General features: G+C 31.8%; 1 protein-coding gene across 2 annotated transcripts; it reads left to right on the top strand.

Annotated features, from left to right (window-relative positions):
• The first annotated feature begins 469 nt into the window (after nucleotides 1-469).
• Nucleotides 470-24245, top strand: LOC134252242 (lachesin-like). Of its 2 annotated transcripts, none has more exons than XM_062734668.1 (8): nucleotides 470-837; nucleotides 6426-6500; nucleotides 14008-14123; nucleotides 14485-14713; nucleotides 15148-15171; nucleotides 21282-21572; nucleotides 22276-22299; nucleotides 23180-24245. In XM_062734668.1, exons 1-8 carry the CDS (start codon nucleotides 816-818, stop codon nucleotides 23296-23298), a joined length of 900 nt encoding a protein of 299 aa, XP_062590652.1. In that variant the 5' UTR covers nucleotides 470-815; the 3' UTR covers nucleotides 23299-24245. The 2 variants fall into 2 exon arrangements, with proteins under 2 accessions (XP_062590652.1, XP_062590653.1); XM_062734669.1 differs by having other exon boundaries at nucleotides 479-837; nucleotides 14497-14713.
• The last annotated feature ends 221 nt before the right edge of the window (nucleotides 24246-24466 follow it).

The following is a 24466-nucleotide window of genomic DNA, read 5'->3' on the forward strand; positions in this document are numbered from 1 at the left end:
CGAATTTTTTTTTATCACATATGCAACTGCAAGAAAAGAATGCAAAGAACGGAATTGCAAAGTAATTATTAAACAAGAAAGAAACTGTTACATGTTTTATTCATTACTACACTATGCGGTGTTTTTTCATAGTTATGAAATAGATGTAGGTCCGTAGGAAGCAATGCCTTTTTTTGGGTGGGGATGGGTGTGGAGTGGGGGGGGGGGGGCACAATCGAGCTGAAGAAATTCCTTTACAAGAAGGAAATAACCACAATTTACCACTGGTCTTTCTATACAATACTAAAACAGTCTATTGTGAATTAACATTGATTTTCTCTATTGCATGAAATACTAGTGTACTGACTGATTATTGGGGGTGGGGATGGAGGATGGACATGACCCTCTCTGACTCCTACCTGTCGGAACTAAAGTTGCCTCCCGCATGTGTCACACACATTGTCTCGGTTACAGAGGACGAGAAAAAAAAAGCCCCCAACTTACTGAAAAAAAATATTTAGCACAGCGAGTGGCAAGCGATCAGACGCATCCTAAAATTACATACTGAACTCCTCGACGGAGAAGCGTTGCATGTCACAAACCATTAAGAACTACACACAACGCCAAACTGAACTTATTGAGATGAAAGCTGGATCATATGAGCCGTGCTTCTGATGAGGGGATGTGTAATTGTTATTTTACTGTTGAATTCATTTTTTAGTGCCAGCAACTTTTCAGTATTTAATTGTGTGATTTTTTATTTTGTGTTATCTAAGACTGATTACCGCACTGTAGAAAACGGCGACGATAATTTTTCAATGTGACTTCTATGATAAATGGGATATATCTTACTAATGGGTAAGGAGAGAGAGAGAGAGAGAGAGAGAGAGAGAGAGAGAGAGAGAGAGAGAGAGCGTTAAGCTATGTGAAAGTTTCATGATCTAGAGAAAATTATCATCTCTTTGTTATATATTCCCTAATCAATTTATCAATAAAGTTTCTCCCAAGGAAGTAACTAGTTATAGCTAATGCGCCTGTATGCAACACCAAAATGAACCGTATCAAATATTTAAGAACGCTTTGTTGACGTAAAATGAGGAACCCGAAAAACCTCATTTTGCATCTGTTTACAATCGATATTTTCAATTGGATAGAAAATAGGGTTATCCAGGGAATTTGTTTTGTCCTGTAGGAGAATTTGATGTATAGTGACTAGAATTATGTTTACACTGGACGTTAATATTATGAAGCACAGCTCATTAAACTAATTCGTGTGATTCTTTGATCAAATTTTCACCACCCCTAGAGAAGATGATTACCACTGAAAATTAACTGTTCCTCTATTTTTTTTTTAATGAAGAATGGTTCCACTTTCCCTCCTTATATATTTATAACTAATTCCGAAGCTATCCCCCTGCATAGTTTTTTTTTTTAAATATTATACATATAGAAATCGCGAAGTAACAAGTCTAAGCTAAACCCATGTGATGCCATCCAGAGCCATCAAAACTTATATCCTATTCTTAAAAACCAAACTGACATGGATTGAATTCAAATACTCATATGCCTTTTAATTTCAGTCAGATGTATTAATGTACTCATTAGTCATAAAATTGATTAAAAATATTTTACTATATTAGAATTTTGAACCTATAGAATTTTAATATCCACTTGAATGCCCTAATTAATTTAAAAATAGCTGAATTTTATCATATGTACATATGATATCATATATCTATAAAATTGTCCCGTGACCTTGACCTCAAATATTTGACCTTGAACCTAGATAGTGAAACAAATATATGAGCTAACAGCATCTCTTTAAATTTTAAATTTATTTTTACCAAGCCTTCCAGAATTTTAACCCAGACATTTTTCGATGACTTTGACCTTTGAAAAATGACCTTGCGTCAATCTATAATGAAATAATCCCTCACCATAAGCAACAGCTAAGCTTTAAACACCTTTTTAAAAGTTCATAGGCAACATGCAGCCAAATTCATTCCACGAAGAGTTGAAGAGATTAAGAATAATGGTCTGCTTTGATATGATTTTGCGACCATCAGCCAATCCATGCCAAAACCATTCTCAATAAACATAAATCAAGCAGGTTAGAGCGGGGGTTCGGGTCTAAAATTGGATTCAATGGTCTACATAAACCCATGGACATGTACATTTTTATTCAATCTTGTACCTTATTATTCTACTGTGCTTCTCGTTATAAAGCAACTCTTGTCTTAAGTTTCGGCATTAAACTTTCGGCGATTTTTTTGAAATGAAAATATTGAGACACTCCAATAATCTTTTAAGATCCAAATAATGGATCTCCGATAGGGATAATGTCAGTAAAACTAGTATTTTCTTTTTAAGTTTACAAATGTTTCCTTTTCTCGTTTTAATGATTCCATCTATTGGTATCTGGCACATTCTATACCTTACTGATGTGGACTTCAATTTTAAAATGTGCTATATTTATTTTTAAAAATTCAACAACTCCCCCCCCCCCCCCCCCCAAAAAAATGAAAATTATCTTGAAGCTTGATATGAAAAGAAATGAAATTTAATATGATGTAAGTGCATGTATTTCTAATGAAAAAGACACACATTGCTAATGCTTCAATTTGTTTAGTTGTGGTATGAAATTTCCCAGAACGTTAATAATATGCAAATTAAATAAGCATGTAAATCCAGTGCCTGTTTTTTAGGGATATTAGATTAAGTTTCCCTGTGTTTGATGTCATGCATTTATAGGATCTGAATCTGACTGAACTGATTTGATAAAAATTATAAATTGTGACCTGGCGATGGGGTTCAGTTGGAAAAAAAAATAGGGGGAAAAATTATAGATCTTATTGTTGCATCATACCGGTTTTCTACGTATATATATAGATAGCTATCATTAAAATTTAGGGAATACTAGCATGTCTTCAATTTGAATTTTTAATTCCTGGTTTCATGTGAGATTTGGAAATAACCAATCTTTGTTCAGATCTTGTACAATTTCTTCATATGATTCAGATGGAACTACCTACAAGTCCCTGTTAATTTCATAATAAAATCGAATTAATTTTATCAAATCAGTAGATTAATAATAATATATTCCCGTTTTTTCCGACACTTAATTTTCATGAGAGAATATATAAAATTTGATAAAACAAATATACGCGAGAATTAATTTTTTTCGAGTAGATCTCGCGTAATTAAATTCATAAAAATAAAATCTTTCGAATGTGTTTTGTGATAAATATACGATGTCTTGAAAGACTACACCAAGAAGAAAAGAATTGACTTTTTTTCCATTTTACTTCCCATAAATCTTATGGGAAGTAGAAAAGTGGAAAAGAAAAAAATGCATGTTTAGTTACATGTATATGGTTGAAAGATCTACGTGTAAGAGCTACGGGATCTACAGAAAAGTTAGCTGAAGATGCCGATATCTAATTCGATAAGCATCATTCTTGCAATTTTTACGAGACATCAATCAGATAAGCATCTAGATTTATTAGACATTTATTAGTCCCCCACCGATGAAACTAGAGCCGACTGTAAGTTTCCTGTCCGTCCGTCTGTTCCCCTCTTCCCGCCTTTTTTCTCTATATCTTTACAAGTGGCATTTATTGACATGAATTTTTGGTATGCGAATTAACCTTGAAATTGACGAGTTACAGTGCCAGTTTGCTTGGACTTCCATGCCAACCGAAACGCGCATTCTACAGTTTGGGTGAAATCAAAGAAACAAATCACTTCCTCAGAGTTTATGTCAGTAGTTTTTGAGGGAAGGATCCAATTTAAAAAAAATAAATGTTTTGAAAAAGGGGGAGGGGCAGCCCCCATACCATTTGCGTGTAAATACACATTGTTTATGATATTATAGGAAGGGTAAATGGGAGTGAAAAATGTTGTCAAACTCTAGACAAAGAGAATAAATTAGAAATATTCAAAATATGGAGCAGGATATACAATAGAAAATCAAAGTACAGAATGTACTCATGGGCTTTAAACTTTTCAAATACTTAATAAAGCCAAAAAATAATATTAATCAAAATAATTCCAATTTTGTTTAGTGTAGAATTATAACTTTAACATAAATTCAACATGAAACGTTAGAATAAAAAAAAAGCGTTGATTACATATGCTTTTAAAATTATTTCTATATTTACTGTGCATATAAAATTAATGTTGGACAGCTGGTTATGCGGTAAGTTTAACCTTCAGCCAACCTAATAATATGCAATCATCGTAACCATCCAGTGCCCTGTGTAGTATTATTGGTCATATATTGATTTCGGTTTCATAATTTCTGTGTGAAAACTGCAAATTAAATAAATAAATTACTAGATTTTTTACTTACTAATATACAACAGTCGTATTTCTTATTACGAATTTTGAATAAAACTAAAATGTATATATTATGTGGGTGTTAGATTTCTTCATCGGATGACATATACACGTATATCACTGTCAGACTATACTTCCGAGTCAATTGGTTTGTTACAGAGAGAAGTGAGGCCGCTTATATCTGTACAACCTATATATAAACTATGACCATAATCGAATATTGCGTGTTTTGTGCTTGATAGCCTAGAGAAATTGGACATAAGTTCGCCCCTAAAACATTTATTGATAAATTTGCTGCAGATAAACTAATGATTATCGAGACAGCTGCTTTCTTTGAAAATCTTTGAAAAGGATATGGACAATTCACTTGATGGATACAAAGAGACTAATAGCAAAGGATGGTTTATCTAATAAAAAATGTTTTATTTTGCTAAAAACCATCTAATTTGCCTAACTAACTTGATCATGCAAAAGTTCAATGAAAGACATTCTTATTTGCAAAAGCCACCGATTGGAAATAATTCTGCCATAAGAAATTGCAATTCATAACAAGCCCAGAAATGGTATAAAGTGAACGACAATTATTCCTTATTGTGGCCCCTCCCTCTGCCAAATAAAAAAAATGAACTTTTTGTAGAACAATTCAGTCGAGAATACTTTCACAATACTGAAATTTTACTGATTTGAACTATAAAAGCATGAATGTATGCGAAGTAAAATTTTTGTCAAGTAAAAGCATGATTTTGCCACTGCAGGGAAGAATTCTTTTTAGCTTGTATGACGTGTGTGATTTTTTCCCCCACCTGCATGTTTTTATATAGGTCATTCGTCTTTCACTGAAATTCTTGTTCCCACCGTTCATCCTTCTGTTTCTTATTAATAATTCATCAAGATTAACTTTGGAATTCATTTTACTTATCCCGGTAGCTCAAGAACATATTAGCGAATTTATGATATATTATTATGGAGACATTTACTTTTTTTCTCAAAGATCACTTGCTGATCGAGATATTATAATTATTTTGGTCTGGGTTGTTCGAAGATTAATTTGATTTTTTTTTCAAAGAAATTTGAGGCATGAATTAATAATGATGAAATTAATAATGATGATAGATATTTCAGTTTTATATATGTATGCCTTTATATCATTTGCATAAGAATTTCTTTTGGACTTTCAATGAAAATAGAAAAAACCTAAGGAATTTACACCATTTCCCTCAAAAGAAGGGAAGGAGAGAAATCCTATACAACAATTATAGCTACTCAATCATTTCCGTAACTGCAAATAAAGGCCACGGAAAAGGGCGAGTGTGATCCGATTGTCAGAATTATGTTATCCCTTAGCCTGAGAGTTGCAGGGGATATACCTAGTAGTAACGCAATCGTGTGTGTGTTTGTTCGTAGTAAAGTTCTGTACGGAACGGAAGTGATGTATTTTGCTTCGGGATGGTTGTCGAATGCTGTCTTGATTTTTAGATGCTCTTTGCGAGGGGATGTTCTATAGGTGCCCTTGCCATGAAAAAAGGAATAGCTCATTAAGAGCAAGTATAGAACGCATCAAAAGTGTCTTTCCAATACCTTACCACAATCAGGTTTTCTTCATGCAATATAGAAGAAATTGTTTGTTTGATGTTGTAGAAATCATTAACCCGAGTGAACTAAAGGCTCAAGTGAGCTTCTGAGATCAAAGTTTGTCAATTATTTATTGCGTTAGTCTCATTTGTTAACCTTTCTTCGTTTTCTTCTTATGAACCACCGTACGCGTGTCAGCTATCATAAAACTTTCCATGCAGCATTCATGTGTTGAGGATTCAAATAATTAGTCAATTTTAATTGCAAAGCCCATCTAATGGGACCTAGTAATTATGAAATAATTGTTATAAGATGGAATCACTTAAGTTCTTCATTTCTAGAATCATCAAGAGCACTAACAAACCTTCCCTGAGGTATTCATGGAATAATAGCGCAGAAATGAACATTCAATTAAATTTTCATACAATGAATTAGTTTTAAAGATGTATATTTCTAATTTATAGGAAGTCAATGTTACTCACTAATTGAAAATTTCAGTTATTTACTTTAGTTTTCAAATTTTTGTTTCATTTCAGAACTTAAAATACCATTACTTTGGTACTACAGATTGGTAACGGCTTTTATTCTATTCTGTACCGACAACACTGAAGGTATGTACGATTTATCTTTTTAATTTATTTATTTAATTAAACCAGTCGTGAACTTTTCTGATCTAAATGTTCGGCGTTCGTCAAGCCGTGTACTGCCTTATGTTTCAATTGAATTCATATATTCTTCACTACTTCTAAAGAATTTTGCCAAAATAAACCAAACTAAGCATAAAACCATCGTCGGAAACTCACGGTTGATTACGCTACGTTTCTCTCTCCGTCATTGGGTGATGAAGAAAAGAAACGAAACGTAGTCAAAACGTTGGTTTCCGACAAAGAGCACAAACAATTCTGGCGCAAAGGGGTCAACCTAAGTTTTGTGATTCCCTGCTTGACTCCCTCCTGGTGAAAGTTGTAGGGTTAAGACCTACCATCCTTAAAATGAGCTATAAATACGTATACTTTATTCTCTCATCCATTCTTTTATGTACGAATTATTGAGGTGAAGGGTATTCAGTCTTCGATAAAAAGTTCGTACTAACCCACCCCCTTCCCGATTTTCTTAGTACTACACACACTTACTTTTTACTATCTCACTATCATCCACTTCTGAAAAATTTTGCTCTTGATTTTTTTCAGTAATAACTTTACTGATAAAACATAAAATTTATACATTGAAACTATCTAAAATATTCATTGAACTTTAAGGTAGTTAAACACACGACAAAATGATGCATATCACTAAATCTGTATACTCTTGGGAAAATTATCAGTGACATTAATATTATGTCACAATACTTAAGCAGTCGGCATCATGATAAGTAAAAAAAATTATATCTTGTAATCTGTGTGCAACTAGGCTCCTTAGTGGTTAGCATCTGGAAGTTATCACTATTATCATTCTTGATGCACCCCGTTTAAAGAAAAACATATCTTGATGTTCAGTACGAGTGACGCGCATTTTGGCGACTTCCAGGATTCCGCTGCATACCAACTGTCTCCTCGGCCAGAAGTTGACGAAAATGTACATCATGATTTATATATCAGACTTAGACTGTCAATGTTTAGAAAGTGCCGAGACAAATTCTTCATTCGTTGGCAAAATCAATTTCCAATTGTAATAAATTTAGGTCAACTTTGATTTAACCACTGTTATCTACAGTATATTCACGGTATGGCCCTGCGCTTATGCTCTGTCTCTAAAGTCCTCTTCTGTATTCAACAGTCTCTTAACTGTTCTTTATTTTACAGTTACATAATACGCTCCTAAACACACTTTTAACAACTCAATAAGACCTACATGTACGGTAAATCCCCACCTCAAGCCCATGAACAAGCTTTGGGCGTTGACCCTTACTGACAGAAGTACAGCAAGTGATAGAGTATGAAAAGAATTGTTGTTAATTGCAAGTGTCCTTTTGTTTGAGATAAAACAACCCAAACGAGTATGGTGGCAAAGAATTATAATAATCGAGATGTAGGCGAAGAAACATGTTGCTGTAACTCTCCAAGAAAACAAATGAATATGACATTTATGTGGAACATTCTGATTTATTAGATAGGGGATTTGTTTATTATAGCAAAAAATATGACCTCACGTACAGTTGGGAATAGAATAGAGAGAAAAAAGTTATCTATAATAACTGTATTTTCTGTCATTAATAACTATTTCTATCATTAATAAATGATTACGCCGATGTACAACTTTTGCTTGACCTCGATAACGGTTATAAATTTTATTTTTAAATAAAATTTGTGAAAAGACATTATGGACCACAATGCTCACCTGAGTCATTTTAACCCTTCATTCTTTTTTTTTTTAAAAAGAGGTACTTTGAGCAATATATCACTAAATGATCCCCCCGCCTCCCATATGAATAAAATGGCAGTGTCCATGATTTATCTGAAAAATCCAAAATATATGTCAGATCAAAAAGTAAAATAGGAGGTGTACAATGGCAATATGTAATAAATATTTTATGAAAGTTTCATTAAATTTCCTTCGGTGGTATGAGAGGAGTTGCGGATAAGAGATGGGTACCCCAAAGCGTAACAGCATTCTATATTGACTTGCTTTTAGCCCGAAGCACACTGCAGAAGAACACGTACATATGGAACGCCAAATTAACATATAGTCAAAGATTTGAACCTATTTTTAAATACCCTCCCGCTTTTGAATGAATTAGGGGTACAATTAAATTTAAAAAAGTATTAATATCCTTTGTGTGCAATAATAAAAGGTTTAAATAAAGTACACCTACATGTATTTTTAATTCAATTGAAGGTATGCCAGTTGTCAAAACATTCTTTAAAGACAGGATTTATGATATATCGAATTCATTTAAAGAAACCCTAGTTGATTTATGATAAATTGAAACATTTCAACAAAGGATTTGAAGAAAGGTTTAATTCAATTATACGTAGGTAAGATTATTTTTCTGCTATTGAAAGTAATGATTGATTGATTGTATATTGTTTAACGCCTTCAGTTTTTGCGCCACAGTTTTCTACTTTATTTTTACGGTTATAACTCTGTGCTAATGCTCTGTATATAGACACCATTGTATCCAACAGTCTCACAATTCAGCACTGTCTTGTCATTGTATTGACTTGTTTTTAGCCCGAAGCAACTGTAGACGAACACGTACATATGGAACGCCAAATTAACATATATTCAAATATTTGAACCTATTTTTAAATAATTGTACCTATCTTCAAATACTTGTAACTATCTGTAAATGAATTGAAGATAGGTACAATTGAATTTAAAATAGGTCTAAATAATATACTTTTCTCTAAATAATAAAAGCTAGGTTTAGATAAAGTGCACCTACATGTATCTTTAATTCAGTTAAAGATATGTTCAATTGAATTATATATTCCCATCTTCAATTCTTTAAAGATAAATTCAATTGAATTTTACCTATCTTCAATTCATTTAAAGATAAGTACAGTTGATATGATGATAGATACATTTGAAACATATCAACAAAGGATTTTAAGAAAGGTTTAATTCAATTATACGTAGGTTATATTCTTTTTCTGTTATTGAAAGTAATGATTGATTGATTGATTGTATATTGTTTAAAAATTGCTACGGCGCTAGCTCTCTTTTTTTAAAGATAAATTTTCACTCATATAGAGACGCCACCACTTGCCGATGGAGAGCTGCAAATTTTGTCCTATACTCGGCACTCAAGGCCATTGAGCAGAGTGGGATCTTTTTCGTGCCAGTACCTACTGCGACACGGGACCTCGGTTTATACGGTCTCATCCGAAGGACCGGTCTCCACGTCCCACGCGGGATTCGAACCCGCGACGTAAGGATCAACTCCTTACTTCGCGACTCTCCTTAACCACTGCGCCACGCGGGCGACCTGAAAGGAATGAAAGCTCCCTCAAACACCGAATTGAACACGCGGGAAACTTGAAAGTAATGGAAGTTGTAATTGTCAGTATCTTTACAATTAAAGATTCAATTCAATTGTACCTATCTTTAAATTAATTTTACTTATCAATTCGTGGCATTTGTACCTATCTTCAGTATCTTTTAATCAATTACACATATCTTCAAATAAATTAAAGAAGGTGTAATTGAATCAAATCCATCTTTAATTTATTTAAAGATAGGTACAATTGATTTGAAGATAGGTACAATTGATTTGAAGACAGGTTGAAATATTTGAATAATATATGTTAATTTGGCGTTCCATATGTACTAACAGAAGCGTCGAGCGTCAACCCTAGCTGACAGAACTTATAGCAGTAGATAGAGTTTGAAAAGAATTGTTGTTAATTGCATGTGCCCTTTGGTTTGCACTATCTCTTAGATAAAACAACCCAGAACAAGTATGGTGGCAAAGAACTATAATCATAAAGATGTACGCGAAAGAACACGTTGCTGTTGCAGTGCTATAACATAAGTGAAGATGGCATTTATGTGGAACATTCTGATTTATGAGATAGGGGGATTTGTTTATGATAACAAAAATGTGCCCTCACATACAGTTGGGAATAAGTTCTTTTGTTAATTTTTACGTCTGATCACTGCAATTCTATCATTAATAAATGATAACATCAATGCGCAACTTTGGCTTGACCTCGATTAAGAAGCTATGTTTTCTAGAACAAGTGGCACGTGGACCACAATGACCACTGAGTCACTTTGACCTTAACAAAATATCAAAAAATTCCTATATTAATAAAAAAATATTAAAAAAATTGTGATAACTTAACCAATAAATATTGTGGTCCCATTATAACGCAAAGTAATTGTGACATATATTTAACTTAAATGCAGAAAAACAGACAAATTGATTTACATAACAATTAAATTTCTGATTTAACCATAGAAGCACAAAGCAAAGTATTTTCAACAATGAATTATATAATTTAAACAAAAAACCCTAGATAATCAATGTATTTTTTCACACCCACGGTGTGCTCGTATTTTTTCATGCATTTTCTGGTGAAATTTTAACAAGTTTTTTTTCGTCATTTTTTATATATTGTAAATAATGGACTAACAATTAATATGAAAAACGTCAGTCAGCATTTAAATCAATGATCAACTGACAATGTCATTGTATCAACCATAGAACTTACAAAATGATGACTTTAAACGGGGCTGGTGATTTTCTTGTTTCATCAACTTGTTTGTCAACAATTTACCTCGTTTTAGAAATTGTACATACGTAGAACATGCTCTTGTGTATCGAATCAACTGTTTGATAAAAACTGTTTGCGGGTGATGAAGGTATATTGCTGCATAAGTAAGGGAAGTTGACGATTGAAAAGTTAAAGACATCACGTTTATCATAGAGCTTGGTTTTTAGATTACCATTAACGTCTTTTTAAAGTAAAATATCCAAATATGAAACAGATGTGTCAGACAAATATAAATGATAATGCACAAATAAAACCAATTTAATAAAAAAATATTTAATTATATACGATTTAAAACGAAGACAATGCAAAAAATAAATTAGATTAAAAAAATATATGTTGAAATGTTTTTTTGTAAATCAGAGAATGTTATCTGTCAAAAAGATACAATTCAAAATCTCGTTTTCGTAAAATTCCGAGACCCAAAATTCCCAAAACAGAAATGGCAACAACATTTTGATTGTATATTACGGTGACTATAGGTTGAATCCGTTTTTGTGATAATTCGTAGACCTTTAAATACCGAGGGAAATCAAAACATGTGCATCTATAAATTATCACCATGCTTTTTAATTCTCACTCCAATTTAGCTGTTGATCAGTAGGTCGCTGGTTTGAAAAAATGTGATGGACAACCAGAAATAATTACTTTTCGGAGAGCCACAGTTTAGCAGCTACAACACCGATCTCTTAAAGCCTGAAATTAGAAATATTTTATGGTACAAATGAGTGGAATCGGGATGGGTCTATAGCTGGGGAGATGGGGTGTAATACTAAATGAATTTTCGTTTCAATGCTTTATAACCTTTTTATTAGAAATCATTTCCTCAAACTTTACTTGAAAAAAAATCGCTCTGATCAGCATGTACCCAAAAACAAAAACTTTCAAACCACAACCACTGTAGATCTTTACCAGGAAAGAATTAGGAAAAGAACAGACTTAAGTAAGTTCAGATATAATAATGATATCACGCAATATTTTGATGCAAAAACGTCATCGACCTAGCTATAATGGCTTTTCGGCATTGTCCAGATGGGCTGTTTGGATGAAATCGAGAATGTTTTCGTGTCAAAAATAAAGCGTTATTTCACTGTTATGGTGAATATGTTAACGCCAATAGGTGGCTTGGAAAGTTCTGTATGTGTTAGTTTCGTATCTATGTCAGATTTTCTAGATATAGTATTAATTTAATCTTACATCATGCCATGATTGCTTTAGCAGAAATTTTCCATTAACCTTATACTCTCATGTATAAGAGTAATATAGCATCTGCCAAAAAGGTTTTAGGATGAAAAATGAAAATAACGATCTGTAATAAAGCTCAAGAGGTCATTGAAACAATACAAAACTGGAGCAGGGCAAACATCAGAGGTGGGATAAAGAGCCATAGAGAATTAAGCATCCCCTGTTAACCGATACCCCTCGTCATTACTGGACAAACGGAAAAGTCTGTGGACAACTCAGTGTGAAATAATCGCCGAACAATTTGTATGCAAAAATGTCGGTCAACATTGGGGTGGACTAAATGATAGATTTAGGTTTATACTATTCAGGATCTAATACAGTCCTTGGACGTTACCATGTAAGGATAAAAGTTTATAAATACTGACTTAACACAGAATTCATTCTAAAACTTAAATATGAGAGGAAAAAAACTCCACGGCCTTCAATTCGACATCAAGATATTTCGACGACGTATTATCTATAATTATTTTACTAGCATTCCATTCATATGTCGACTCGACATATCTCAGTGAATCTAAAATATAAGATACGACCTAGTCTGACACATCGATTTCATATTTGAATGTACTAGAAAAGACGTCAATAGTTACCTAACAGGAAATCTTTATGACAACTTCCCTTATTTAAGCAGCAAAATGCCCTTCATAATTACATATTGGGTTTACGTCTCTTGGTTGAATTGATACGCAAAAGAGGTAACTATTTACACGCTGAACTGTCTACGGATTTTATTTTTACTTTTCCGACCAAGACAAGGAGCACAGAGTGGGTGTATGTGACATGGGGATGTTTACTTTCTCATGGCACCTGATCCCACCTCTGATGTCTTTAGAGGTTTGTGTGTGCTCTGATTTCGATTTATATTGTTATAATGGAATTTGAGATTGATTACCGTTTGATCTCCGTATTTCATTCTTTGTAACAATGAGGTCATTCGTAGAAGTTCAGTATAAGGAAGTCGTCCCTAAACTTCTTTTTATACATTTTGTTTAAAATTAATGTCATTTTATTACTTTTTTAAGAGCAAAAATTATAAGCTATTGTTTCAAGTTTACTATAACAAAAGGAATTTTTAATATCAGGAGACCAGAAAAAATCCAAGGTAAAAATGTCTGAACCATCGTCATTTGACCTAAAGACCCATGGGCTTTGATGAAATTGTTGCTGAATTAAATTTTCTTTAAAACGTTTGTGGGTGGATTACATGTTTGTTCATCATATGCAAATCACAAGAATAGAGATGTAAAGAGTTAATTATTTGTAACTTAATATTGCATTGGTTTATCAAAAAAATCCCCAGCGAACAGATTGATATTAGTTATGCTGTGTATTAAACCCACCTCTTCAAAATCACAATTTAGATATGCACAATTTATATCAAATAACTATTTATATTTCCTGGCAATTTTATTTACAATGGTTTAAATTCTTATTGAAATAACAATTTTGGAAACGAAGGTATCATTTTCCATTAAATGTTAATATATTAGATTCATGAAACAACGTTTTTCAGGCAGTTTAAAAAGACTTGGTTATAAATCAAAGAAGTAAGAAATTCGGTTAAAGATAATTTGCTCAAAACGTGTAGGTGGAGATTTCAAACAAGTCCTCTTGTACATTTGTATAATACATTATATCGGAATAATGTGTTTTGCAGGTTGGCAGGATTTGGCTCCTGATCCCTACTTTCTCAGCACTCCTGAAAACGTAACGGTAGAACGTGGATCTCCAGCCATTTTGAAGTGCGCTGTTGCTAACCTCGGTACAAGACATGTACGTATATGAATATCATATGTTGCATTCTGAAAAATTACAAAGAAAGAATGTTACATGTGAGCTCTACATACAATCTAATTAAAAACAGACTTCCTATATCCGCGCCATATACTCTCTTGTCCCAGAATGCATACGGCGCGGATCTATAGAGTCTGATTTTAATAAGATACTTCTTAAATCAATCAAACTATATATTGTCAAAAGACAGTTAGTGTTTTCTCTACATATATTTTCATTTGTAACTGGTTAACTGGAAGAAGCAACAATATATTTTCTCAATCTGTTTCTGCCATCTATAGATCTTACAACGATATGTAAGATTTTCCATAGCTTCTTATTGTCTTATGTTAAAATACAGTTAACATCTCAGGTCACATGGAGAAAAATGCCTTATATAACACCTATCATATCTGGAGCTAAAAGATTCGTGACAGACACGAGGTTTGCCAGTCAACATGATCCTCTTAGTAAACAGTGGAATTTATACATCAGAAATACCAGACTTCAAGACAGTGGAACTTACGAATGTCAACTTAGCCTCAAACATCGTCAGCAACTTCGACAAAAAGTCACATTAAATGTCATAGGTAGATATCTATGGTCGTCTAACGATCCCATTTTTTTTTCTCTTTTCAATGCATGAAATATGATCCTTAAAGAGAAAAACGTCCAAAAATCAAGGAATTTGAGTGTGATAGCTGATTATACCAAGGCTACATTGAAGATCATAGCTGCTAGTCTTACTATCAGGCTAGATTGCTATAGCTTATGATAACAGACGCTATGTTCAAAATTATAGGGATAAGCTTAGTCGCTAGGCTAGTTTGTTATAATTTAATAGTACAAGAGCCGTGTTTAAAATCATAGCCTAGCTGCTAGGCTAAATATCTAAGTCCAAAGTTCTTGATTTCACAATTAATTTATTTTTCATGGCAGGTATAATTATATAGTAATAAAAAATCCTTAAAAACTATAATTCTGTTTTTCTGTTTTATTCATTCTCTAATATTTTATTTTTCAGAAGAGTCAATAGATACAAATCCAGGTAAGAGTTCTTTCTTTACAAGAACTTAAAATTTTATTTCTAGCGTTTCTTCACTCTACATGAAATCAAAAAAAAAAAAAAATAAAAAAAAAAAAAAAAAAAAACTTCTATAGAATTTTAACATTACCCTTAAACAGGCATGTAAAAATAATTATTCAGTGTTCTGAATTCAGTACACGAATAAACGCAGCAAATTACATTTTCTTTTTTCTCCTTTTCGTCTGAACTTTTCAACAGAAAATATCCTCATAATTTTGAGTCATTCTAGGAGAGAATTGGGGGTTGAAAAACTTATGTTTTTTTATGAGAATTTCCTATCTCAAACCCCTCTTGCATTATTTTTTAAAAGTACCGGTAGTCAATTCAATTTTTTGTTAAAGACTGTTTGGGTCCTTTGGGTTTTTGTTTAAAACTGTTAGGGTCCTGAAGATGAGCCGTAAGGTTTCAGAATTTATATTGCCTCCTTTGGAACAATTGGGAATCGAAAAACTTCTTTTCTTTGAAAAAAATTTCTCTTACATTTAAAATCTGTATCATGTCATCTTTTTGAATATGATGCATGGCATCCCATTGATGCACAATAAGGCTGTTTAATCTAAATTCTCACTTCAGGGACAAATTTGCGGTATAGAATGAAGCTTTTCTACAAAATCCTATACCTGAAACTCCTCTAGAAGCTAATCAGTAGTAAATTTATCCTGTGGAACACAATAATCTGTGTCCTGTTATTGTGCTATGAAGCTTCGGAATTTATTTCTTTACACCCAGGGACAAGAACCAAGTTTCAAGAACTACTCTTTTATTTTTCCAGTGGACGAAATTCATTTTAAAAAATGCGATGGGCACTTAAAGTTAAAGTTGCATATCCTCCGAATGAGTCCTTAAAATCCAAGGTCCCGTGTCACGACAGGCGTTGGCACGATAAAGATCCCTCACTGCTCAATGGCCCTGAATGCCATTAAAGTTCAACATTTGAAGCCCTTCATGGTGAGGTCTCTGCAGGAGTGAAAATTTCTCGAATGGGACGTAAACAACATACAATCAATCAATCAATCAATCAATCAATCATTTTTTTTTATATGTAATTGATGATGTATCCTAAATAGATAACTGAATGACTGTTACTGATATGCTTACGATACAGTTTAATTAGGAATCTTACATTCACATTTTGACAATTTGAGATCAGAAAAAAAAATCAATAGAAAAAATGGTTCAGAACACTTAATACAATGTCCAATCAACAATCGATAACCAATAAAAACTTTTTCTCTATTCAGAAATCTATGAGATATTAATAATGGTTTTTGAAACAATAAAAACCTCTTCCTAAAGCTTCTTTGATAAATTTTAGACTTCATCAAGGTTTTAGACTGATAAAAAAATTCATTGTATGAAATGCTAACATAAGAGAACTAGGGGCCACATACTCATCTGAGCATTTTATACTTAATGTAATAATGGTTAATTGTGTTAATGATGGAGTGTTACTTTTTTATGAGTAACTAAATACAAAAGAGAATTTTTAAAGGCAACCACTTGCGTCACGGTTTTATTGCTTTATGACAACATCTTGTACGAGGGCTGTTCAATAAATAATGTCCTCGGTGCTCAGAAAGAAGCAAAAGACGCTTTTCAATGTTTTAGTCTTCATGATTTTACTAATTAATCTCTTTTAATAAAATTAACATTTTTTATCCAATTTCTGATTGTTGTTAGAACTCATTTTTGGGTATTGTATACTGGAAAATGGCATCCAATGATTTCCCGGACTTGTTTCTTCCCTCTGAAAGCTGTTTTTTTCAAGTTTGAAAATAGAAACAAGTCAAAAGGTAAAAATTTAATTGTTAATGTGAAAAAACATTAATTTCGAAAACCCCTTTAAATACATTGAAGAAATTCAATGTAGTGTGTGTCCTTCCTCTAATAAACCTTTTGATTTTTTTGCAAAAAAAGTTATGTAACAGAAATTAAACTGTCTCTCCGAATACGAATTTGAACAACAATACCACGAATTTTTAAGAAATTTACATATAAATCTGTCTCTATGCTCTGAATCAATAATTCGCTGTTTTTATCAAGTAGATTTTATGGTAAATTTTGTTTTGAGGGTTTTAATCAATAGATTCATGTTCCAATATCTATTTAAAAATAAAACAAACGTGGATAACTAAAATTACTGATATTTTAAAATAATTGTTAAGAATTTCGTATACGCTGTCGTTTTCACTCATTTTTCAAAATATAGGGTGACCTTTGAGTACCAAGCTTTTTTGCCGTCAAACGTTTCTAAAAAACAGTGTAAACTGCTCCCGATATGATGTCTATCAAATTTGCTATGTGTCTTAAAGTCAATCATACATCATCAAATATTATTTGTTGAAATTTGGCAACCAGTACATAAGTTGTTATAATTTTTGTTGGCAAAGAGGGTACCCATTTTTGATGCCCATTACATAATTTTTGATCATTGAAATTTACCTGCTCTTTTGTCTATAAAACAGGCATCGGTTGCTGTAAGTGTCATATATTTCAGTGAATATTTCTTTGGGATTTTTAACAAGTTTAACGACAGCTATAATGAAGCTTTTATTTTCACTCTAGTTTACTGATTCTTTACCATTCATTTATAATGCAGTGTCTCGAAAAGCCCTTGTTTCCCAGCTTCTCACGTTGAAACTATGTGATGAAAAGTGGTCACATAAACTGTTATTAATTCATGAAAGATTCAATAATGAGAGAAAGTCAAGTTTAATGTCAAATGATATCTGTAATGTATGTTATATAGTTCAGACATTATTTATTGAACAGCCCTCGTATGTGATTGGATGTGATTTTATTCAGCAAGTTGCGTTTTGGGAATATCCGACAATGATCGAATAAATATTTATAATGTTGATTTCATCCCTAAATACATTAAATTATAGTGTGTGATATTGTAAGTTATGTAACACGCATTTAATTCCTTTGATCATCACAGCAGTAACAAAGTCAGCCATCTATCAGAAATATGTTCATGCTGACACGTGATTCAAAATAAACTGCCTAGGTAACAACCGTCCACACCTTTTCAATTAAGGTTTAATATCAGAAGTCAATAAATACAAGTCCAAGTAAGAATACTTTCTCTAGAAAAACTCCAAATGTTAATTTAGCGAGTTAGAGCGCCTGCTCTAGGGTCGTTAAACAACATACAATCAATTAAATCGTGTACTATACAGGATATTGAGTAATACACAAAATTTGCAGCTCTCCACCGGTGTCTCCATATGATTGTTAATTGAAGCAAATATTCAGTGTTCCGATTTTAGTATACCTGAATAAAGGCATCAATTTACTTTTCATTTTTCACCCTACTGCTTTGAAATTTTAGGCAGTTTTTCATAATTTTGTTCAGGAAGAGAGTTTGGGGTTGAAAACATGATTTTTAAGAATTTCTTTCTTAAAACTCCTCTTACATTTTTTTGAAAATAGTAGTCAATTCAGCTTTTGGTTTAAGATAATTTGGATCCTGAAGATGAACAGTAAGGTTTCTTAATTTTTCTTTGTTCCTTATTAATAAAAAATTAAATTTCTCTTAAATTTAAAACCTATATTAAATAATCTTTTGGAATATGATTAATGGCAACCCACTGATGCACAACAATGTTGTTTCATCTAAATTCTCACTTCAAGAGCAAATCGGCGGTCATAAATGACGTTATTCTACTGAATCCTATTCCTGAAACTCCTCTTGCAAGTTAAGCATTGGTCAGTTTATCAGGTGGAATACAATCACCTGTGTCCTGTAATTGTGAAATGCGGTTTCTGAATTGGACAGAATTTATTTCAAAAATGGTAGCAAATGTTCCTTCGCCATGCGCTTGGCACTTAAAGTGAAAACACCTTTTTCTTCGGATGAGGCCTTAAAAACCGAGATCCCGTGTCACGGCAGGCGTTGGAACGATAAAGATCTCTCACAGCTCAATGACCCTGAATGCCGAGTAAAGGTCAACATTTGAAGCCCTATACCATGGCGTCTCTGCATGAGTGAAACTTCTCGAATGGGATGTAAACAACATACAATATTAATCAATCAATCAATCATTCAATCAATCATTTTTAAAATGTATTGATTATGTATTCTAAATAGATAATCGTTTTTTGGATGACTATTGCTGATATGCTTAAGATACATTTTAATTGGGAATCTTACATTCACCTTTTGTCAATTTGAGATCAGGAAAAAAATCAATAAAAAAATGGTTCAGAACACTTAATACAATGTCCAGTCAATAACTGATAAGCAATAAAAACTTTTTCTATTCAAAAATCTATAAAATATTGAAAATGAAATATGAAACAAAAAACTTCCTAAAGCTTCTTTTATTGATTTTATACTTCATTAAAGTTTTAGACTGATAAAAAAATTCATTGTATGAAATGCTGATATAATAACTAAGGGCCGCATACTCATCTGAGCATTTTATACTTAATGTGACAATGCTGAGTTGTGTTAATAATGGAATGTTACTTTTTTACGAGTTACTTAATACAAAAGATAATTTTTAGAGGCAACCACTTGCGTCACGGTTTTATTGCTTTATGACAACATCTTGTATATGATTGGATCTGATTTTATTCAGCAGGTTGCGTTTTGGGAATATCCGATAATGATCGAATAAATATTTATAATGTTGATTTTATCCCTAAATACATAGATTGATAGTGTGTGATGTTGCAAGTTATGTAACACGCATTTAATTCCTTTGATCATCACAGCAGAAATTAAGCCAGCTATCTAACAGAAATGTGTTCATGCTGACACTTAGTTTTCAATAAACTACTTAGGTAATAACCGTCCATACCTTTTCAATTAACGTTTAGTATCAGAACAGAAGTCTCATCTTCATATAGTCAGATGTTACGATGTTTCTAGATCTCCCATTATCTTATTTCTCTAGAGTCTTTATGTTGTTCTTCATCTGTGAATATAGGATTTCTTTCTTTTTGGGGATTAGGGGGTATTGATGAGGGGTGTGGCAATGTTCCAGCCCCCTTTAAATTATCAATTTTTTGTCTTGCTATACACCCCACCCCTTGAAAAATATTTTTAAAAAGTTTTTTTTCTAAGGGTTGGAAATGGGTGATTTTTTCATTTAATCTCTGTATGATTCTACTTACCAAACTTAACAAGGGTTTTCTTGGATTTGGTCCATTGTCTTTTTGTATGTTTTTTAAATAACTGATGCAAAAAAAATCCCAGCATCTTCTACATGCTTCGTATGGTGCCAAAATAGTTCTTATATTAGAGGTCTGTGTTTGCTCTGCCCTTGATTTGCATCGTATTGTTAAATGGACTTTTGAGCTCGGATATTAGCTGTTCATTATCTCGCTATATTTCATTGATAGTCGTACATTTCATGTACACAATCTATCATCAATTCAATCCTTTTTCAAACTACATCACTTGTTCAATTATTGGGAAAAATTATATGACATATTCACAAGCGTATATTACTTTTAATTTATTTGCTCCTGGATAGAGGAAAGATTTTTTAAAAAAAAAAAAAAAAAAAATGTACCTTTGGTTATAAAAATTAAAAATTAAAATCCAACTGTTGCAAGCAGAAAAGATAAAAAATGACGACTGCATAAAATGCAACAGAAGTTTTGAAAATCAAATTTTCATTAAAGATATTTATTTTACCCTTATTTAGTCCTAAGGACAAAATTCCAAATCATTAATGTACATCTATAGAACATCACCTCCTTTTAAAGCCCAATAGAGGACTCGGACACAGAAGTCTGAGGAGTTCTTGGAAAGTGGATTTTGTAGAGGATTTCAGTTATATAATGGTTAAAACAATTTTTTTTAACGCCACCTACTACTTTCTTATTTGACAAATGGAGTTATATAAGAAGATATTAACAATTCTAATATACTAATTTTTAATCTTTTTTTTGGAAAGTGAAGGTCATATTTAAAAAGAACAGAATATTGAGCTTTAGCTAAAATTTTAAGCTATAAGAATATGTTCAGAAAAATCGGTTATTAAATATTTTGATATTTTTCTTTCAGAGAAGAGATTCCAAAGTACGAATTTGATTTTAAAATTGTATTATTTTAGGCATAAAAGTTGGTGGCACCAGATTTGTTACAAAAGGGGAGTCTATATACGTTGAATGTAATGCCACGGGGAACGATTATCCTCCAGATCACATTGACTGGTTTCTAGATGGCAATAAATTATACACGGATCCAAGGAGGCGTATCCTTATCACTTCTCGGGTATCTTTACATACAAAGACTCTTAGCAGCGCAGTTAATATTTCAAATGCAACTTTGAAGGACACAGGTACCTACGTCTGCCGGACATCTAGTCAGTTAACCATAGGAATGCGTGTAGATGTCCTGAATGGTATGTATTTTGTACTGAAGGTGATAAAGCAAATTATTAATGTTTGAATTCAGTGGAACGAAGAATAACTGCACAGAAGGAAAATCTTGTAAAGGTTATAAATATGAATATTTCATAACAATCTTAATGAAATTGATAACAATTAATGTTAGGTTACCATGTAGGGGGAATCTCTCATTTTATCTCCCATTTCATCTTAATGTACTAAGAAGCACCATGTCCCTCTTGAATTTTCATAGGTTTGTAGGCTTAGATGCATTTTGGGCACTTTGGTTTAGGTATCAATCAATTTTCAAATATGATTTAAATTTCCTGATAATATAATGATATATAGTACTATTTTCAGGGGCTCACAACATACTATATATGATAAAGAGGATAAAAATATGAATTTCAGGATTTCAGTTAAACGAAGGTTCTATGTTTGGGTCAAAATGTGGTTTTTTAAAAAATACAATTTTTGGACAATGTTATAAGCAATGAAAAGTTTGTTTAATTTTAACATTGCTATCTGCCTTTGAAAGGACTTGTACTCCGATTACTTAGAACGAAAAGCATAAAGCAGATTTATGAACATTAACATTCTATTTAATTGTAAGTTCAGAAACTATTAATAACTTTAGTAAATTATGATTTCAAAGTGCCAATTTGAATTGCTTTTATTTGAAAAATTTGCTAAGTTAACTATTTTTTTATTTTGTAGCAGGAACATACAACGTGAAAAGAGGTAGGCATCTTCCTCTTCAGGCTTCCTTTATACACAAATTTCATTGCAATCGAAACATATTGTATTTAAAGGTATTGTAAATGACATTGCAATTAATCCCACGGAAAACTGAGCTTTTCCAAACATTTGTAAAACTAATGCAGTATTTAATATATATTAATTTTTATTTACCTGAAGGTCAACACAGGTCAGGGGGTTGGGACTTTCATATACTGAAACTTCAAGTGTTAAAAACACAAGTTTTTTGTTTATTTGACGACAAAACAGCTGTTAAATTTGTTATTCACATTTGCATTTTCATGTTATTTATCAAATTGGTAACTATACTATTGTGGACGGTTAAATTGTTTCCTAAAAGGTATTCATGCATCAATACTTCGGGAAAAGTAATTTTTCAATTTTTATTTATTATTTTTTTTTTAATTTTGTTTGAATTTAATGATTTTGTTTTTTATCAAATTATTTTGTATTATTTAGTTTTGATTTCTTTATTTGACTTCTGTAGATATATGAGAATTCCAGCAATTTTTATAATAAGACAATTTTTAGGTAAAAAAAAAAAAACAAAAAAAAAACCTACAAACAGATATGCAACAACTTGTGTCTGAAAGTGAAAAAGAGGTATCATTGGAATTTAGTTGTTTAACTTTAAAACATTGTTTGTCCAGAAAATTTTAACATCAATGCTGATACTTAAAATCTATTTTTTCGAAAAGCATAGAGAAATAACTTCTTATTGAAAGTTAGAAAAAATGAGTACTAATTGGTCATGTACTCATTGGTATTTGAAAATTGTGAATTAGTGAAAGAGAAATCTTTGCAATGTAAGAATGACGTTTTTATCGGATATATGTAAATACAATGTACCTTTGCATTTCAGGAGCCAACAACCAAACAACGAAAATAGAATCAAAACCTCTGAAAGACACGGCAATTTTTCTACATTCCTCGGCTGATGTGATATGGCTTACAGTTTTTACATGTTACATCATGCACTGATTTCACCTCCTGTTATTTTATTGTAAAGTCTTTCCTTTATTTTTATACCTCTTTCATTATTGTCTGTTTACGTTTTTTGTTGAATATTGAAAATATCCATTTTAAATAAAACAAATGTTGTACTGCATCTGTCGAATTTTCGCCATATTCACAAAATATAAAGAAAAAATAAACATTACACAGGAACACCTTTCAAAATTACTTATTTACATGTATTTTTGCAAACATGAAGGGTACTTATAAATGTTTCTACTATTTTTCATTTATTGTGTCAATATTTAAGTTTGAGATCTTGGATTTACTCAAGGCAACTACAAAAAATATTTGAACCAAACGACTATATACCAAAGTATACATATAACAATCTTTCACTTAAGAAAAGATCATGAAAGAAAAACAAAGCTGTTAGCAATCGCAAGAAAATATTTCTAAAACATCTTTGAAAATTCTTTTGAAAAATTCAGACAAATGTACATAAACATTGATAATAAAATAATCAGATAAAAATCATAATTATAAATTTTTATGAAACTGTATACAAATATTCATAGATCCAGGATCTTTTAAAACATGATTTGACAAGAAAGACTTTCAGTTGAGATTTTGGTAAAGTATGTTCATATATTTATAACTGAAATAAAAACGAAAGATTTTCTACAATTTGTTGACTGCTCAAATCCAAAACGAAATGTACTCATTATTATCATCTTTTTTATTCATTGTCAGATTTCATTTACATCCTTTTTACCTTAATAGTTTAATTATTTTTAGCATTTTTTTGGTTGATGTGTATGAATATTTTGGTGTCAATGCCAAAAGAGAATGATATGTTTCGATACCTACTATGGAGGTACCAGAACCATTAAGTTTATACAGTCCTTATCAATGCACCTTTTTTCACATCAAGCATATATTTGCATTGCTTAAATAAATCTTTCACTAACTGAGATTAATTGTCACTGGGTATTTTCCCCATTAAAATTTTTCTAAGTTTGTAAAACCAGATTACCGTATATCTTTGTCAATATTACAAAAAATGTCAGTATGAACGTAAACAGCGTGTTCTAAAGTTATTATCTACACTTTTAAGATGTGACAGAAATAAAATTTTTGAATCATTGCAAAATTTTACTTTTGTTTAAAACGGTTTAAAGCTGTATATATTTTG

Source organism: Saccostrea cucullata, unplaced genomic scaffold (assembly GCF_032062105.1).
Source record: "Saccostrea cucullata isolate Sc308-1 unplaced genomic scaffold, CSIRO_AGI_Scuc_v1 ctg130, whole genome shotgun sequence".
NCBI lineage: Eukaryota > Metazoa > Mollusca > Bivalvia > Ostreida > Ostreidae > Saccostrea > Saccostrea cuccullata.

What these genes read in the sequence shown, in the direction of transcription:
- LOC134252242 (XM_062734668.1), top strand. Translation starts at nt 816, where the DNA reads ATGGGATATATCTTACTAATGG. An exon ending in CTAACCTCGGTACAAGACAT is followed by an intron (nt 14,124 to 14,484) that starts GTACGTATATGA and finishes GTTAAAATACAG; the next exon opens with TTAACATCTCAGGTCACATG. An exon ending in GTCAATAGATACAAATCCAG is followed by an intron (nt 15,172 to 21,281) that starts GTAAGAGTTCTT and finishes GTATTATTTTAG; the next exon opens with GCATAAAAGTTGGTGGCACC.